The sequence below is a fragment of the Tenebrio molitor genome, chromosome 1 (assembly GCF_963966145.1).
Source record: "Tenebrio molitor chromosome 1, icTenMoli1.1, whole genome shotgun sequence".
In the NCBI taxonomy this organism is placed as follows: domain Eukaryota; kingdom Metazoa; phylum Arthropoda; class Insecta; order Coleoptera; family Tenebrionidae; genus Tenebrio; species Tenebrio molitor.
Window position 1 is genome coordinate 25258641 of NC_091046.1, and position 20660 is coordinate 25279300.

The 20660-nt window shown below is 32.6% G+C and overlaps 2 protein-coding genes across 2 annotated transcripts; one reads left to right on the top strand and one right to left on the bottom strand.

Moving 5' to 3' along the window:
• Positions 1–311: 311 nt before the first annotated feature.
• LOC138135848 (F-box only protein 25) lies at positions 312–20339 on the bottom strand. Its single transcript, XM_069054791.1, has 4 exons — positions 20024–20339; positions 3082–3172; positions 2400–3022; positions 312–2345 (listed from the first exon to the last, which is right to left on the bottom strand). The coding sequence occupies exons 1-4, from the start codon at positions 20125–20127 to the stop codon at positions 2141–2143; spliced, it is 1023 nt and encodes a 340-aa protein (XP_068910892.1). The 5' UTR covers positions 20128–20339; the 3' UTR covers positions 312–2140.
• On the top strand, positions 5266–6465 carry LOC138137599 (glutamate receptor ionotropic, delta-2-like). Its single transcript, XM_069057092.1, has one exon. The coding sequence runs from the start codon at positions 5266–5268 to the stop codon at positions 6463–6465; it is 1200 nt and encodes a 399-aa protein (XP_068913193.1).
• Positions 20340–20660: the final 321 nt, after the last annotated feature.

Genomic DNA, 20660 nt, shown 5'->3' on the forward strand with positions numbered 1-20660 from the left:
TGCCTATTTTGACATAAATTTAACATAATTTTGTTTGCTATAATATGTAATATTTACAGTAAGAGTCCAGTACTCAATTAGGAATTTCACTGACCAAGTTTTTTTGTTTGTTAATATTTATACAGGGTCGCTAAAAAGTATGGATATAGCTAAATATTTTCAGAACGGTTTAGCAGAGCTCATTGTTCTGAAAATATTTAGCTGTATCCATACTTTTTAGCGACCTGTATACATACATAGTTATAATCATTACTAGAAACCTTTTAATTTTTTTTAAAGATCAAGGAGTTTTAGAAAGATTAGACACAGTATAAGGTAGTTATTATTAACTTTTTATTTTTCATAAAGCATACAAATAACAGATTTATACAAAATAAATTTTAAATAAAAGAATGTATACAAGGAAGTTTAAAAAAAACTTCTTTGGACTTGAATTCTGATTTACAAAACCTTAAAATTAGTTTCGTTTAGTTAGTTTATAACGTTTATTTCATACTTTTATACCTATTTACTTCAAATCTTCAACATCAGAAATGTAACTGTTTTTGATTGATCACTTGATAGCATAATTATGTTTACCATCACATAAAGGATAAGCTGCCGATTTAAAATTATGGATATAACACCAATCAATAGAATCTTATTTATAAGGTTAGTAAGAGGAAAGATGATATAAATTAATGTATAGTTTTTAAATTTAATATCACTGGACACAAATTATAGTATTGGTCCGGACAATTTGAGATTGTTATTGTTAAAAGTCACTTCAGATGATAAATATTCAAAGATTAGTGACGAAAATACATAATTTCTTAATCAAATTGCACATCTGTTAGTACTCTAAAATCCTATTAAGTAATGTGAATTTTTCTCAGTCAAAATATTAACTCTCTCTTAGATGCAAAAATATGCAGTATCTTAATAATGAGACCAAAAACCATACTTAACAATTAATTTTTATAAATACTGGTTGAGTTTTTTAATTTCCTACTATTTTCACATTTTTGTATGAGATTATCCAAATCAGGAAGAGTAAATAAAACAATAGTTCAAAAATATGACATGGTAACCTAACTGCAGATAGTATATTATTTTTAGTACAGATGTATTACCTGTAATTTTTTTAGAGACGTACAATACAAAGTAATCGTATCGTTAGTAAAAAGGTAGTTAATAACAAATCAAAAAATGTTTGTGAAAGTAAGTTATCAACATACACAATGAACTATACATACAAGGTGTTAGGTAAACGATCTGCCAAAATGTAAACAGTTCATTATAAGGCAAAATTGGGTAGATTTTTCCTCTACCATTTTTTATTTGGATGCTAATTTCGTTCAAAATGGGGTGCGGAAAGGTACCCCATCGTTTGAGAATCACAATTAAGAAAAAGTTTCGTTTCCAAGGCTATTACTTAAATTTTTTACGGTAGTAGTGACTGGAATAATACAATTTTCAGTGGTTCTCAACGAGTTGGTGTACTTTTTTTGTCAACAAATTTAAAATGAACTATAGAGCTGAGCGAAAAATGACTGCGGACTTTTTTAATCTGATGATCAGCATTCTGATACTCTAAAGTTCGGCAGGACATTTACCTAACACCCTGTATATAGCTACATAAATTATTACATTCAATATTAGGAAGAATTGTATTTGCTGGATGAGATGTTTTAAGTAATATTGTGTATAAAAACAATTCTTGATGTAAAAAATCCTTTCAAGTATAAAAAACGAGTAAAATATAAATGATTTTAGACTATAAGGTAAATACTCGTATTTTTAGGTGCAATAAAAATTACACGTTCTATTTTACCGAATTATAGTTCCAAAATGTCCAGCAAAAAACATCGTTTTTATTTTTATGTGCATTTAATTTTAATTTATAATTTAAAGAACGATTGATTATTATCTGTTTCAATTGAATCACCATGTCACAAAAAGTATGTTTCTTTTATTTAACAGCTACGATCATATTAATTCGTACGAAAATTATTGACTACGATAGAGTAGGTACGTGAAAATATTGAATCTGTTATAATTTAAATTTGATATATCTACATCAGACAGCGGCCTCTAAAATTACATAAAAATATGTATCACAATGCAACACAAGCATAATAAATTAAGTGGACGAAGGCAACTACAAGGAGAAGAACTTCAAAAAAGCTGAAGGAGGAACAGGACTGGGCGGAGTAATTCCACCAGCTTCTTGAAGTCTAGCACGAAATTCTGGACACTGGTCGGCGATGCACGGATGTCCTAAAGATCTCCAGAAGAGGCATCGACAATATCGGCATAAGGACAACATTTCCGCATACTGTCGATCTTCGTTTAAACCAAAAGATCTAGAAACATGTCAATGTATAAAAGCACTGTCAAACCAGTTAAGTACAATTTACTTTTTCAAAGAATGGTAAATTTCTTTCCAGTCAATTTTCTCGCAATTTTTTGGTAAAACTAAATCTATCTGAGTAGGTGAGAAATGAAATTTTGTCAGTTCTCTCCAAATCCGTTGTTCTCCAACAATAGCAGCCATTTGTTCGCATGCTTGTGCACTAGCAGTCAAGTCTCTGTGATCTGATAATCTCAAAATAATCTCACGAATACATTCTTCGGGTAATTGCAGAAGCTGGGGCCTCGATTCTGGACTGAGTTCACAAATTTGCATGTTAGCGGCCATTTTTAATATACGCTCAATTTTCGTTGTGTGTTCACTCCAGAGTACTTGTGAACCTAAAAGACCTCCCCAGCAAGACTTACGTTCCGCATCGCTTAATGTTCTTAATTTTTTCAACAGCTGGCGAAAATTTCTAGGATTATGTTGACTTGTTACTGCTTGACTGGCAACTTCTTCCAACATTGCTAATAGCACTTTTTGAGCACATCCTGACAATGCTGTCATTTGTTGGCCAATGAGTAATCCAAGCAAAGCACAAATATAATTGAAACGCCTTACATCTCTTACAGCGCTCATAAAATCTAGTTTTTTAACAGCTTCGTTCAGTTCATTAAATCCTGCAATCTGGAAGAAATAACTGATACATTATATTGTTTGTCAAATGAGAAATATTCATGTATTACTTCTTTCGTGGATTTAATTGTTATGTGGCAATGGGGTTGTATGGCAGTCTCATTATTTATGAATGCAGAAGGCTCCTCTGAATTACCTTGCCTGAAAAATAAAACGTTTGTTACTTTGTTTCAATTTATTTAAATTTTCAGTTTTTGTTAATTAAGACCCAATTCAACCATAATTGCGACGTTGTGACATTGTAGAGGTAAAGTCAAAACGAAACATGACAGGGTGGAGCTTAGGTGCGCGCTCTCCAATTTACCGCTGACAGGGGCGTATCATACAATTGATAATTTAGGGGCAAAAACTTAACCAAAACCCAATTTTCTTCATTTGATGAAAGAAATTCTATACCGAGGTCATCTACTTTTGTTGTAGAACCTCTAATAGAATAATGAAAACTATCTTCATCTTCAGAACATTCCCCTAACAGCCCTAACACCCTGTATAGCGTAAACAAAAGAATAATGTGTTTTTATTTTTGACTCCGCCACTGTCATATACGTAGCTGAATTAAACTGATCTACATTCGTCTTCTGCGCAAACCACGTGATGTCATGTTTCGTTTTGATTTTACCTCTAACAAGACTCGAAAAATAATGCTGTAGTCAAAGTTGAGTATGTATAGACGTAATTATTTAAAACCCTCGTATTCGTCTGGCTTTTTTGCACATATTTTTAATATCAATTAATAAATCTGCCATAAAAATTTCAGACAGCCTAAAGTATATTTTTTGCGTACACTAAAAAAATGACTTTGAGGCAGTCCGGCTGTACTTTAAAACCGTCCAAATAATCTGGCATTCTTATTTCTATAATCTATTAATGTTAAACTAAAAGATTAATATAATTTTAAGTTGCCTAAAGTATGTTTTTTGGGATTAATTTTTTGCAAATGTCATGTGCTGCGCAGTAGTAAAATAACCGCAAACGCCCTTAGCGACTCTCGATTCCAGATTCACTGATATTCAAATAGTACAATTTTTTATATTTCTGATTGCCTAAAATACCTTCCCTAAATTCGTCATCAGCTCTCCGACTATTAAGACAACTCAATGTGAAACTTTTTAATTTAATTTACAATTTAACTTATTAGTGCAGTTTATTCAGATGTGTGGCAATTTATTATAATACAACATAATACTTGTAATGTAGTGAACAAACTATCTGAGAGTTTTATAATTGTGTCCTTCAGCTATTAAATTCTTTGGTATAGTTAAGCAAACAATAATAAATGTAGAATAATTATGTTGTTGGCACTGATGACAATTTAATTACTAATTCAATGAAGGGCACTTAAGACTCAGTTTTACAAACAAAATTAAACTCACAATCGCTATTAAATTTGTGAATTATTGTTGTACTTAACAGTTTATTCTATTTTGTGACGTGAAATTAGTCAAGTCCTGACCCGAAACATTGCAATGCCTTTTGTGCGCTTTTTCTTTTTAGTAATACTAACTTTTACAACATTTTTGTTATACGATCAACTACCGTTGAATATAATAACAGAAGAAATTAAACGACAACAGTGTCCCATTTTATCAAAAAACATTCAAAAAATCTGTTCTCTATATTTTGCAAAAAGTCTCTCAATTACAGTGTCGTGGCTTTTCCAAACAGAAGATTTTAATGTTACCCCATTCATTGACGAAGTGACGAGAGCAATAACCAACTGTAATAACCAATACATGAAAGTAAATACGAGGAGTATTTATGTAATAGAAAATCTGACTGCAAGAACGAATTGTGGGTATAATTCAATTACTCACAGTCATCAAAGCAGAACTCGTTCCCCATATTATTACAGTGACCATGTAATAATTATAAGGAGTTTTATTATGTTGACTTATTTGTTACAGCATTCATGATATCCTATAATTCCAAATAATAGAGCAAATTACCTCATTTGCTTAATGTTAGATAATACTACTCTGCATGATGTTTATTTAAGAGATATAAAAGTAGGGATGGCGATGTTATGGGAAAAATTTCGGATTTTAAATGTTATTGTTCTGATGTCGCATTGTTGTAAGAAGGATCATTACATTTACATACATCATCATTTCGAAGAGAATAAATCAGGTACTTTGGGAGTATTTCGTATGCATCCTTTGAACAAACTATTTGATAATCGAAATTTGACGATAAAATCGGGAATAAATTTGAAAAGATTTAACTTAAAAGTATCTATGTTTCCAAGAAGTCCCACTGCTATAAGGATTGACGCAAACTGCTACAAAAAGACTGCAACTAAAGATTTGGAAAATCCTAGTGGTTTTATTGGATTGGATGGAAATATACTGAACGAACTGGCAAAAATTATGAATTTCACAGTTCAAATGTCAAATTTTTCGAATCATACTTTTTACGGTGTCCCTTTACAAAACGGAACAGTTATAGGAAGTTTGGGTGCAGTGGTAAACAGCATTGTAGATTTAGCAACGAACGGAAGATTTATTACCAAGCAAGAGTACAATTACGTTGAATTTACAGTACCCTATGCCAATGATAAAATATGTATTATTGCACCAAAATCCGAAAAAATACCGCATTGGGTAGAAACTTTTATAGGATTTGGATGGGACGTGTGGTTGTTACTTTTTGGGTCTATTTCCTTCTCTCTCTTGGTTTGGTATACTTTTCAAAACATTGAATTTGACAAGAGCAACGTTAACAAAGTATGGATGGATATATTCAGTATATTTCTAAATGTTCCAGTGAAAGTAGTAGGTTCTACTCCTGGTAGAAACATGTTTTTGGTTTCATGTTATGTTTTTATGGTAATATTTACCGGGATTTTTCAAGGAAATTTAGTAAGATCATTTAGTGCTACATCTTATTATGCCGAGATCAACACTTTGGAGGAATTAGACACTTCTGGTTTAAAGATTTTAACTTCGTTGAATATATTTAATAATAATGAATCAACATTGTTTGAAAGATTACAGAGCAATGTAATCGATCGGAATGAATCCGCAAAAGAGGCGGTCGCTTACCATAAAAATGTTGTGGCATTAGAAAGGAAAAAAGATGCAAATCTGTTTAAGTACGTCTACGTTACTCGGGAAGGAATTCCTCTGCTTCATGTTGTTCAAGAATGTCCTATTTCTTACCATCTCGCATTTATCGTAACAGAAGGTTCGCCGTATCTACCCAGATTTAATCAATTAATTAGAAGAATGTTTGAGAGTGGATTAACCGAAAAATGGTACAATGATGTTGTAGAATGTATAATAATGAAAGAAAAATTTAAAAATTCAGAGGACGGAAAAAAAGTTAAACCGTTTACGTTGTATGACATGCAATTGCCATTTATTGTACTAATTTTGGGGGTGACATCCTCAATTTGTGTATTTACTTATGAATTTTATTTGCTTAGAAGCGACTAAATTGTATGTACACACTTGTTACACTGTCAAATTCAAGATACTAATTTTAAAACAAAATGTCGAAATACCTAAGTAAATCAATTTTATTTCTGCATGACGATTTTGTGTTAATATTGTACTATGGTACAATTCCAACTTTGTCAGTTTGCTCAGAACTACAGCTACAATTGGAAGTACATATTTCGTACTGCAATGAATAAACTGCTACTTTTGTCTACGTTATTTTTAATATTACAAAACAGTTTAACTTGCTTTAAAATTGAGCTTGATGATGATAGAATGCATCAATGGCGTACACAAGATTTTTTGCGTTTTTATTCGCACTATTTTTCATTAACAAAGTTAGTCGACATTACAACAATAATTAATACTGGTGAAGTGCATTCGTATGCTAGATTTTTCTGCAACGAATTAATTCGCACTATTTTGAAACCTGGTACAGCTGTAAGAATTGACATTAAAGATTTGAATGGTAATTTGGATACTATTCCCGATCCAAAATTTACAAAATTTCTGAACGATAATTTCGTTTTGGATTATAATTTCACCCAAGAAAATGAAAAACCTGAAGTTATTCGTGTAACCAGAATACGTAAATTAAATTACGCAACAGAAGATAAAAGAGTCTGTCCAAGTCATAGGTATGCTTCTGAAGTTGGAAAGGGAAAGATACTTATATTTTGGTCCTTTAATGTACTAAAAATATTTTTAAATGGATCATTTGTCCTGTCACTAGAAAATAGACGATCACTACATGCGATTTTCATTTTAAATGTAGAATCTAACTCAATGTTTCGATCGAATATAGGTGAAATTTTGCTACAATTATGGACTAAATTTCACATTCTTAATGTTGTGGTTTATACTCCTGTGACGTCAGAAGATGTTTATATTTACCGACCTTTCAAAAAAACATATACGTCTTGGGGTATTGTGAACGTTTATAAACTCAGATCTATAAACGGTTTAGAAATTTTAAATTGTTTGGAAGACTTGGAAAAGTATCCGATAAGAGTAAAAATATTCTCAAGGCTTCCCACGGCATTAAGTGAAATTCCCAAAAATATGCAGGATAATCGTATACACACCGATTTGTACAAGTACAGCGGCTTTGGTGGAGTGGATGGCAATGTTTTAGGTGAACTAGCAAAGCAAATGAATTTTAGTGTGTTAACAGTTTATAAACAACAGAGAAATTTCGGTAAAATTTTAAAACCTGGAAGGATAACTGGTTCACTAGGGTACATCGTGTATGATCTGATAGATTTAGTGGCAAATGGTATGTTTGTGACGGACCAAAAAACTGGCAACTTTGAATTTACTAATGTTTACTTCTATGATGAAATATGTGTTGTTGCTCCTAAGGCGGAAAGAATACCACACTGGTTGGCTGTATTTAAGTGTTTTCACTGGCAAACATGGATATTCCTAACATGTACGTGTTTGGTTTCTCTATTGTTCTGGTTCATTTTTGATAATGTTTACCAGTTTGGAACTAAAGGAACATTCAAATACAACTTAATTGATGTATTTCTAATTTTGGTATCAGCTCCAATCAAGCTGCATCACCTAAAAGGAAAGAACACATTTTTGGCATCTTGTATGATATTCAACGCTGTTATTACTTGGACCTTTCAAGGAAACTTAGTAAAATCATTCAGCACAAAATCTTATTACGCTGACATCAATACGTTGGAACAATTGGACAAATCTGGGTTGGCAATTTCAACGTCTTTGAATGTTTTTGAGAATTATCACAATTCGACATTAATCAAACATTTGCACGAAAAGATTGTGCACAAATATCGCGTTTCTATGAAACAAGCGGCTTTCGAAAGAAATGTGGTTGCTTTGGAAAGGAGAAAAGATGCAAAATTGTTTATACTAGTTTACGTAACTAGTGAAGGTGTTTCCCGACTGCACATTTCCAAAGAATCTATAATTTCATATTACATGTCCTTCATGGTACCACAAGGTTCACCTTACCTTATTAAATTCAATTCTTTAATGATACATTTTTTTGAAATCGGTTTAGTACAAAAATGGTACGACGACATCGCAAGTAGTGTCACCACAACTACTGTATTTCGTAACGTGGGAAATGAAAGTGTCCAGAAACCTTTTTCTTTGCACGATATTCAGTCTGCATTTATTATTCTAGTTTTTGGATTCACTGTGGGGTTAATTGTTTTTATTTACGAAATAGTTGTCTTGAGGTTTAAGAAAATGTAAGAGACAATCTGCCATTAATGAAATAGTACAACATTCTCCTTCGCCTTGTCTTAGTGTGTAATGTAAACAATGTAATATAAACAAAATTAATTGTAGTTACAAATATAAGTTCTCATTCTCATAGACGTGTCATTTCGAATGAGGGGTTGAGTTTGTTATTATCACAAAATCCGAACTATATACAGGGTTATTCTAAATTATTGTAGTCAAAGTAGGCATGAAAACTTAATGTAAAATTTATGGTTGCCGCTCCAAATGAAAAAACATCAAAACATACATGGGAGTCAAATTGGGTGCAAAACAACTCAACATATCTGGATTCAATCGTTAATTTAACAAAAATAAATAAAAATCTCATCACCGCACTTTTCACCTAAAAACTGACAGTTCACATGAAAGCGGCAAAAATGTAATAACATGGGCATGGCCTACTTCGACTACAATCATTTAGATTAGAATAACCCTGTATAAAGTAGGTACTATTCCGGACACGGAATCTTGGCCAACATCTTTTAGACATTTCTAAAAAAATTATGTAAACCAGTCATTAGTGTCATTAATAAATGACAATTATTAAAAATCACTTTGAAGTTTTTCTTGTGACATCAAAAAAGCAGGGAAATGGCATTATCGAGTCAAAAGTTGGGTTATATTCAATAAAGACCAGTTCACACATATTTGTCAGTTAAATGTCAGTCGTGGCCAAAATTCCGTGTCCGGAATAGTACCTATCTGCAGCGTATCCACGGACTGAATTACAAAAAGGTATGATTGACAACAAATTTTTGAGTTTGAATTTCATATTTGGGGATTAAACCCTGCTTGGTTTGAAATTTATTCGAATTGTTTTAAAAACACGCAGCTCACTTTATCAAGAGTGACTTTTTCTGAAAAATAAAAAAGTGTTTCCTCTTTGTAACTCAATCCGTGGACATACTGTAATTCAGATAACGTAACATGTAATTTATTATTAGAGGTGTGGTGTTACGAAGGAAACTACAATAATGTTTTGTTATTTTTAAGTACCTACCTAATATCTTACATTTCCGTGTTCATTATGTTTACGATATTCCAGTCAAGGTATAAAGAAAGGCAGATGAAGTAAACACATACATTGAAAACTGAAGTTTCCAGTTCGCTTTATAATTCCCTACCGTAGTTAAATAGGTAGGTATACCTATACTTTGATAGATTACTGCTGTGTCAGCAACCCTACGCAAACAACCGCAAACCAATTCGAAAACGTAGGATCATGCAATAATTAATAATCACATTAAGCATTTACTGTAAAAGATATACAGTCGCGGACAAAAAAAAGTAGGACAAGTCTTATTAAGAAATTTAGCCAAAATTGAGTTGAGTAAACCGGGGTTACTATAATAAATAAATAAATATTTTCATAGTAACCATAGAAAGGGCAAGCAAATTTACATTAGCGAAAAAACATTGTCCTACTTTATTTTGGCCGCCACTGTACATACTGTGCGCCCAGAAATGTGGTAGCAAGTTTTTCGATTGGTCCCGCAAGATGACACTTTTTTACAGAGACCTTTTTTATGCATGGCAACGCCGCTATCTAAATTGAGATAAATAAATGTCAAGAAATGTCAAACGTAAAACATTCAAATTTAAATTTTATTGCAAATGTTCAAATTGACCACCATTATGCTCAATGCATAACTGAACCCTTCGAGCAACATCTCGACAAATTTTAGTGTACAAATCGGGGGTAAAAATTGTTCGGAAAACCTCCTTAACATATTCTTTCGAAAAAATTCAAAAATTGAATGTTGCAAGACTGAACAAATTTGGCTTTTCGAAAGTGCCATCTTGTGACACTTTGTGTAAAAGTTGCTACCACATTTCTGGGCGCTCTGTATTACAAAATCCATTGACGTTATAATGTACTGTCGCGAGCAATAAATTTTGGTCGTCAATGTCATTTCAAAATTTGGTTGGATTGTCACAAATTTAAAAAATTTCCCTGCCTGATTATGCCCACGTCAACAAAGTGTCAAAAAATTGAGAAAAAAATGACAATTAATGTCATACAACATGATGATAGGTTATGATATTTACGACTGTTTTACAATGGAGCATTTTCGATTGCGTCAAAGAATGACCTTGACGATCAAAATTTATTGCTCGCGACTGTACAATTTATCTATAAAATATTACTATTATCAGTATACAGAGTGGCCCACGGGGAAGTATCCACCCGGATTATTTTGGAAATTAGTGACTTGCGTGAGAAACGTTGAAACAGATTAATTTTGATATCGCGAGATATACAGTGTGGTGATAAGTTAGGAACAAAATGTATTTAATGTTTTCGATTTCGAGCAAAACGCTCGCACAAGTCGATTTTATTTACAAAAATGCTATGTTGTGAAATTTGTTTAAATGGCGAGATTGGTTTTTGCGCAATGACGTCATCACTATTTTTTTTTTAATGACAACCCACACTTTTTTCTTCACTTTCTGATAGACCCTCCTACTATCTAAACGATGAATGAAAAAAATTAATACCTTATTAACAAATTTTACTTAAAAAATGTAATTCAATTTTTAATGTATTTTTTTTTTGTATGGGTTTATTTAAAATAAAAGGTTTATTTTAATAGACCAAATAATTTAGAAGATTTACGGCAGAGAATTCGCGCTGAAATGGAACAAAAAGCCCTGACATTTTTGAGCGCAGTGTACCTACAAAGTGGCGGTAAGTCCCTAATGGTTGGTAGGGGGCAATTTCAACATTTGCCTTAAATTTTATTGTTAACTTTAGATGATTATTTGTTTTTGTTTGAGGTCAATTAAAATTTTTACAAAAAATTCAATTAAATTTTTGAAATAAAATTTGTCATTTTCTCGAAAAAATTGTCATGTAAGGTATTAGCAATTTTTTTCATTCATCGTTTAGGTAGTAGGAAGATCTATCAGAAAGAGAAGAAAAAAGTGGGGGTTATTTAAAAAAATTGGTGATAACACCATTGGGCAAAAATCAATGACGTCGCTCGATTTATAGATTGACGTCCGTACGTACGACGCAAACGTTGACGGTACTGCTGACGTTGACGTGTCATTGTCGACGACAGACCATTTTATAAATTGGCCTGTCGCATTTGGTACGCAAGCGCAAAAGTAAAAGTCAAAAAATCAGTGATGGCCGACCAAGACACAAATTTGTTATTTATTATTTATTAATTATTATTACTCGTAGCAGCTACAAGTTTGCTCATACGGTGCAATCAATAATTACTTGGATAAGGGGCGGTTATGACTTTGACAGTGTCAGATTTTTCGTATCTTTGCTAAAAAAGTGCGTCTATCGATATTTTGAAACGACTTTTTAAACACTAGTTAACATTTTGGGTCGTTTATGATGGTCTCATTACTAGGGGATTATTTACCTACCCTGTAACAAAAACTCTCGATGGTACCTGCGGATTATTGAGGATCGGTTGCTCACCACTTTTACGACAATCTTTGTTAGCGGGCAATAAACCACTGAAGGAAGCAAAAGGTCGTTTTAAAATATCGATAGACGCACTTTAACTCAGCTAATAAACGTCAAGTACCTAACTGTCACTATGAACCAAATTTTAACGCAAAAATGGTTTTTACTTCAGGACTTAAAAGATTAATTTTACATTCGTAATGGTGTTTTTAATAACGAAGAATAGACATACTGTTATTAAATTGTAACGGGTATACGCAACCAGAAATACTTCCATCCCTGTCGACACACGGTTAAGATTTCAACCCCTTCTTTGATCTGAATAATTATCGATTGCAACTGCTGACGCAAGACGTTGACGCCAAAGTTGAAACATGACCAACTCGCGTACGCTTGCGGGACAACGTTTACGGAAAACGCATACGTCGATTTATAAACGGTGTAATTCGTTTACGATGGTTCATGTCCCGGTGGTTGCGTAAGCGGTTGCGTCATACGTACGAACGTCAATCTATAAATCCAGCTTAATAGTATATTAAAGAACGAGTTTTATAAGGGTTGATTTGGCGCACGAGTCCCAGGTGTAGAAAACGACCCGTAGGGGAGTTTTGTATGGGACGAGTGCGCCAATGCCCTTATAAAACGAGTTTTTTATGTTATTTTTTAGAATTTGCATCCGTTTTAATGTTTAAATAAAAAAATTAAACCATCAAATTCTTGGGAATTTTGTATTAATTGGTAATTCAAGGTAACGGATGCAACTACATCTGCAACATATGTTAAAAAGTAGAGTTTGAACATTAATATTGGAAGTTTTTTGGTGTAAATGACAAGAATACACTGAAATATTGATAAAAATTTTCTTAAAGATCCATTAAACTACGAGTACTTTAAGAGATAGCGAGATAGCCATAAACGACTCCAAATTGAATACAATAATAGACCTATTAGGGACGCAGATTCTAAAAAGGCCCTTATAAACGTGTATCATACGCAATTTTTTATTATACCTGCCATACAATCTGAAAATTATAACAAAAAAAGTAAATTGAAATACCTTTTCCGAGGTAATCTGTGTCATTAATCGTTGATATAGAAATGGTCAATTGTTGTTTCGTTGCTATCGTAAATCGTGTATCAATGTCTATTGATCATTGTTCAAAATGTAGGTGAATTTGTTGTTACCTAAGCAACCCTTAAAGCTGTAGTGTTTTAAAGGCCCTTATTCGCACGCATTTTAGTGTCAAAAACAGGGATTATGATTCAGGTATAATAAAAAAGATTTTATTATTGCATGCAAGCAAATATTGGGTGATTCAAAATGATTGTGGCCAAGTATGGCAACTATGTACCAAAATTTATGTGGCAACTGTGTGAATGGGGTAGAGTTGACATTTGTATGACATTTCATAAGCGTGCATTTGATTTTTTCAATTCCATTACACATTGATTTGACAACTTACAAAATTGCGCGACTATGAACTGTCAAGGAAATGTCAACTCTACCCTACCCACACAGTTGCCACATAAATGTTCGTACATAGTTGCCATACTTGGCCACAATCATTTTGAATCACCCAATATGTAAATTACATTACATTTTTTACATAATAAACTAAGGTTACACATAAACAGTAATAAAATTATGGTATTGTTGTAAAAGGAATCTCAAGTGCTTTAAAATTATAGGTATGATCATTGATCACTGTTCCCAATCCAATTTTTCCAATATGAAATATTATAAACACAACAATTTTAGTAAAAATATTTTTGGGTTTGGTAAAAACATTATAAAGAGTATGCACATGCACACCTTTATTCATTACTTTATTACAGTTCGTTCAAGATGACCATTATAATAATAATATTTAGAGTTGGATTAATTGAAGATAAGTCAAGTTTTCAAAGTTTGTATTTCTCACAGACAATCCCGATCAAATTTTTGTTTGAAACATGGTATAATCTTTTCAAAAATAAATTACTCCCTATGATTTAGGGATATTCGTTACTAGGTTGCCATAAATTTGGTTAGGTTGGAGGCTATGTGGTTTCTGGTGACAAACAAAAGATATCGTAACCGTAAGGCAGCAAATTCCTTGTAACAGTTGCATATGGCTCTATTTCTCGCTAAGTGATAGATGTTTTTTCGTTTCACAATCAATTTTGGTTTCTGGCGGCATATTTAGTTGGACTTAATCTCTCAATTGATAGAAACCAACCTTAAGCATTCAGTTATTTTTGAAAATTCTAGTTACACCCAACATGAAAAACGTTATTTCCCTAAAAGTTCGAATTCTGGGGAGTAATTTATTTTTGACACGAGAGTACATCCATAGTTCCGTTACGTTATTTACAATTTTCATGTTACAAACTTTAATTGTGCACAATTGAAAAATATCTTTTTGGCCTCCTCAACTCTAAATGACATGTTTTTGTTTACACATTGTGAACAGGTAGGGTATCTTGGTTTTTACACACTAATCAAACTATCTGTCATTTTACCGCACGGAGTGTGTAAAATAACAAGAAAATTTTAAGCTTTCTGGAACCTCCAGAAAAATGTTTAGCCCATCACAAGTAAAGTCCATTTATACTAAGACAAGATACCGTTACCATTAATCCGCTCAGTTTTCAAAAATGAACAGAAATTTATTGTTTTCTGATGGCGCCATCTTGTGGTGTAAATCGTAAGCGTGTCAGTTATCGGTATAATAGATAACTTTCTGCCATTTCATCAATTAAATGTCAGTCTTTGCCAGGTTTTGCAAAATTTTTGGTTGCAACAAATTTCAAATTTGAGAAAACAAGTAATGAGTCGTCGGCGTCGGCGGTAGGCACTTTACATCGCTCCGTTTTTGTTAAAACACTCCCGCTGCGCGATCGTGTTTCAAGCTAAAAACTTCGCGCTGTAAAATGTAGCCTACCGCATATGTAATATAAATAACTATTTGCACTCTGCACCAACTGCACCATCAGAACATAGTATTTAATATTACTAGCATAGTAAAACTTGTTATCTTGCGTGTATTGTTGAATATTTTAAATGGACATTATGTGATTAAAATGGAACTTTTTTCACAAGTGAAATAAAGTGCTGTATTTCACAGTTTGAGAGTTTATTTCATAATTTAGTACACTTACACTCAACCAAATGGTGCATACTTTGCTACAAAAATAAAAATACATAATACAAAATGAATTTCTGATTGGCATTTTACAAGACAGAGACAATGATGTCGCAAAAAGTATGCAATCTGTGCATAAAGCACTACGTATGGTACCTACTACAGCTGGGTTCGTGCGTGTCCCCTCTGATAAAAGTTACATGTTGCATAACTATGCATGTTATTTTTGTTACTAGTGTTTTAAAGTTGTTTTGGAAGAATTGATGTCTGTTGGCCATTTTTTAATTTTCCAAATATAAATTAAAGGAAGTATTTAAGAAATTCCAACACACATCGAAGTTTAACTGAATTTCAACTGTCAAATAATTGTTTAATGTGTAAAAAACAAAGAAAGTAATAATCTGGAATGAAGGAAAGTATGTGTATGTATATACGGTGCCTTTTTTTTAACGCTGGCCATAGGGATTTACCCACATGCTAAAAAGTTGAGGGTCTGTTAATAAGCTCTTTAGCAGGGATTTTTAAGTAGGGTAAGGTGGGGCTCATTGTGACATGGGGTACAGTGTTACAAATCAAATATCTTCGTCGTACAAATCAAATATCTTCGTCGTTTTCTATAATTTCAATTGCACTATGATACAGTTTTGACAACTGCATAAGCCACCATAATGAAACAGTTATCATTTTGAAATTTTTCATTGGTTCGAGAAGTTTTCGTCAAAAAAAATAAATTTGGGCATTTAAAGTAATAAATTTATTTATTTCCTAAAGTTGTGGATTTAGGTAAGTGACTGTTTTTCCCTGAATATATTGTATATTAAGTGTTTCATAATAGTGAAAATTTTTATGATTATTACCTAAAAACAAATATTCATTTTTTTTTCTGTTCATACGGCCTGGGTCACAATGTTAGGGGCCACTATGTGACATGTCACATGAAGACGATGAATATGATGTGAGTTACTTGCGCAGGAGTGGGAAGGTAGATAACACTTTCTATTTCGATATGGTGATAGTAGCATTAGGGGGCATAGAACTTGTGCTTCCTATCTCAAGCATTCTTGCAAGAAAGACGAAACGACAAACATATGTCTACGGATTCTCTGAAAATCTGCTAAGGAAATTTTTCATAAGTTACTGAAAGCTGAAATTGTATTCCTATTGTTTTTTAATTTATAATTTACTTAAAGATCTCATAGGTTTAAACATTGTAACAATGTGCCCCTTACCCTGTAACACAGTGCCCCAGATACGGGATTGGATTTGTTAATATGTACACATGGATATTAGAAAACTAGTCTCTTTTATTCATAGGTATTATTTACTTAATTAGTGCAGTAAATATTATACTGGGTGCCCCAAAATTCGCGGAACAGCTTAGTAGTACATTGTCATTAAAATATGAGGTAAAAATGTTTAAAAAAATCAATATTCTTTTTTGTAGAAGATATGGATCTATTTGTTACACTAAATGTGGCAACATTTAAAAACATTCTGTGTATACCAATAGTCGGCAAATATTTCATTGTTGTATCCATAGAAATAAGAAAGAAGAATCAAAGTCATGTTGCTATACGTTATTTAAGGTAAATCCGACATACAGTGTTTTTCTTTTGGTTTTCCTCTTTTATCAATTGTATTTCACTATTTCTCAAAACTATTTCCTATCTCTATTAAATGTTCAAGTGACGTAAATATGAAATAAACTAAGCAAAAATGAATAGGGAATTTTTCCATTTTTGAATTTTTTATATTTACAGTTTAAAATTTGTAATGAAATATATGTATATGCACATTAAATATAACGTTTCACGTACCTACCTGTAACATTTCAAATTTATCTAGTGTTTAAGAATACGTAGGAGGATTGGGGCAATTATTTTGCTTTCCAAGAAAAATTGTGGAATTCCCTATTCATTTTTGCCTAGTTTTGAGAAATAGTGAAAAAAAAACAGAATGTGTCGTAAAGACGCACGATACAAGTGAAACTTTTGTATTACAGGGAAACATTGTAATTATTCATCAATCACTTTTAAATAGCATATTCACAACAAAATTGTATATTTTAATGAAGAAAATAAATTATAAACAACGATAACACTAAACAATATCGAAATGCGTAACTCATTGTTCATTTTTAAACCTCCAAATTAAAAAGAAGACATTATCGATAAATGCCGTGAGTGTGACAAAGACAGAAGTATACACAATTTTAAGGGATGCTTGTATCGTGTCAAACGTATTAACTTACATTTAAGTGAGATGGAAATATTGGCGCAACCGTTGTGCGAGACACTGCTCCCACTCGACCCGATAGTGTTTACCCGGTAGAGGGATATCCCTCTACGGTTTACCCCCACCACTTTTCGTCACACAAAAAGGTTGCCGATCAGAATTTCAAGACCCTCCCATAAAAAGTTTCATTTCAAAAAGTGAATAATGAAGAAACTAATTGCAAATCTAATTACAATCATTCAGAATTATTATTCCATTGGCTAGTACAAGACAAATAGTCAAAATCTTTTTTAATATTTAAGATAAACGAGATCAAAGCCCAAAAGTTTCGAGTAAAACGATATCTTACTCTGAAATTAAATTAGTTAAAACATATATGTATTAATAAAATCTAAAAATGCAAAAATATTAAAACAAATAACGTTAAAATCTACTCTAAACTCGAAATTGCTGACTAACACATAAATACAATTTGAAAAAATGTGTGATAATTCAATAGTCCTAATTTCACCACTACAGCACCCGGAAACAAATTATTTTCCCGGCAGTCTTAATTAAGTATTTGTTTGTAGACCGTTAAATCACTATGGCAACGTCGCACGCGACAGAAAATTGAAGCACGAAACAATCCGATCGCTGTGTTTACATTTGAGATCCCGTATGTGCAAGATTACCCAAAGCTGTACCTTTTGAAGCCCCCATATCTTCAAATCTAACATTGAGTTGTTCTGCGAATTTTGGGGTACCCAGTATACAGAACCAAAACACTTATTTGTAATTTGTAGACACATTTATATAATTTTAGATTCAGTTACTTCTGTTAGGTATATACTTCTAGTTAAATTTTCTTAGTATGAAATCTATGTTGTCTTGCCAGTACGATCCCTTAAAAGATGAAACAAATTAATAAAATTAGTAAATAGGTATGTATGTACATCAATGGTGTTGCTGGCATTAAATAAAAGGGCGATTCGAAACTCCGCACCGATGCAGGTAAAAGGATTAAAGGTGCATGAATCTCCGCACGAAGGACAGGTAATGTGAAAATTTTCCCCAAGAGAATATTCTTTCACTTCCTTCACCAACAGTAAGTATAAACGCTTTGCAGGTTTTATTTATACACCTCCAGCGCGATTCACTGAAACCAAGCACATGATGGAAACTAAACATGTAATTTTCACACATAATTTGAGTTTTACCTCATTGAGTGGTTTCACGTATGGGATACATCTTTTAAAACAAACGGCTCACTTAAAACTAAGGAAGATGTTTAAAATAGTTCAAAAACGTTTAAAAACCTTAAAATCTTATAATTTTTCCAAAAACCATTCTAAGGATGACCTACCGGGCGCTGCGCCGCCCGTCCAGATTACCTGTGCCCGACCGGTGCGGAGTTTCGTTTTGGGATTATCAACCATAATTTTATGACACCCCGCTGGTTAGGGACCTGTGCGGAGTTTCATGCCGCCCAAATAAAACATGTATCTAATGATTAATTGTTTGCTTTTTAAAATTTTTTTAAAGTGTTAACAATGTCACGCTTTAAAAGCGTAATACATACATGTGTCCCAGAACTGCCTCCCCAAACAAAAAGGGGAGTCCGATTTTTTAGTAGGTTAATACCTGAGTACGAGCTTCTGGGGTTGGTAAAATTGAAAACTTTATAACTCGATTATGTGAGCTACAGGAAAATGTATTTTAGTCATCTTCGAGTTTCTTTTGCTGTCGGCACATGCTTGTTTTCTATGGGGATGCAGTTCTGGAATAGGGGACAGGCTGTATATATATCTAAGTAAACAGTCTTACTTTTACATATCTACTATTTATTCTTACTTTCAGTTGTTGATTGTGTAAGTTTATCAAATATACGTCGTCCAGCGAGGGATTGGGAGATTTTAAATTGTATTAAATTAACCTAACACTACAAAATGCATTAGAATACATTAATTACAGCATAATTTCAGGGCACAAATGTTACTGCTTGAAAAATTATTTCAAATTGTACGTGCGCTAGGCACTACTTTCTCTACGTGAATTTAGTGACTTTTATGTCAACCAATCTTTCGCTGGACAAACTATACCATTCTTTATTTTCAAAATTATATACAAAATTAAACGAATTTCTTCTCTAAATATGTATATTTTTTTATTTCTTTTCATTACCTACATAATGTAATTCAAAAATATATTATATTTATATTAATTAGTAATTAAATGAAATAAAATAATAGTGGGGCATTTTTAAAACTTTTCCTGTCGGGATATGGCTTACTTACCTGCGAAAAACAAATAATATTTATTTAGTGGTTAATATTTATTATTAATACAACAAATTAAACAATCGTTTTAAGATGTTCGTTGATAATTAAGGAATTAAATTACCTACATTTTAATGTTATTACTCAATTGGTGTACATTAGTTTGTATTGAGAAAGTGGCGAAAGCGAGAACAAAGAAACAACATTGCAGAAATGGATCGATCGGTGTGCAATGAATTTAACAAACTTACTTGATTGTTTTACAGTTTTCTAATACTTTTTTCTTTTCCCATCCTTCTTCTGTTTTTACCCAAGCTTCTCCTGGTGATCGCCAGTCTTTGGATATAAAAGGCATTATTTTTTAATTGTTCAGCCAAACAGCTGATATAAACATACACAAATACTTCGCCACTAACTTCCCAATGTTGTGGACTGTTCTGCGCAGTCACCCAGTCAGCTGATTTTCCAGCAGGCTTGCGCAGGAAACAGATGAACGCTAAGACGAGCGGATGTAGGTTTATCTCTCGTTTTTGTCTTTTTGTTGGCATTAATTGGGATTAGTGGATTTGCGTTTTTGGTCATTTATTTCCACTTCCATCATTTCATTTATTGTCTGTTGCTGCTTAACGCTCCAACGAAATAAATGTTATTGTAAATTGTAGTTGTTAAGCGTTAAGATTTCAAAACATACTTGTAATGAGACAGACAATTGAATAGAAATAGGATAAACCAGAACTTACATACAGGCAGGTCCAACATTTACCATTTTTGCGATTACGCGGTTTCTAATTATCGAAAAAAATTTACGCTTGGTTAGGAAGAGACACATATGGAGCTATAAGCCTGTCCCATTATTTTATTTATTATCAATTGGGTTTCGCGTCAAGA

Coding starts and splice junctions, on each gene's coding strand:
- LOC138137599 (XM_069057092.1), top strand. CDS start 5,266: ATGTTTCCAAGAAGTCCCACTGCTATAAGGATTGACGCAAACTGCTAC.
- LOC138135848 (XM_069054791.1), bottom strand. CDS start 20,127: ATGCCTTTTATATCCAAAGACTGGCGATCACCAGGAGAAGCTTGGGTA. Junction 3,173..20,023: donor GAAAACTGTAAAACAATCAA/GTAAGTTTGTTA, acceptor TTTATTTTTCAG/GCAAGGTAATTCAGAGGAGC. Junction 2,346..2,399: donor ATTTACCATTCTTTGAAAAA/GTAAATTGTACT, acceptor ACATGTTTCTAG/ATCTTTTGGTTTAAACGAAG.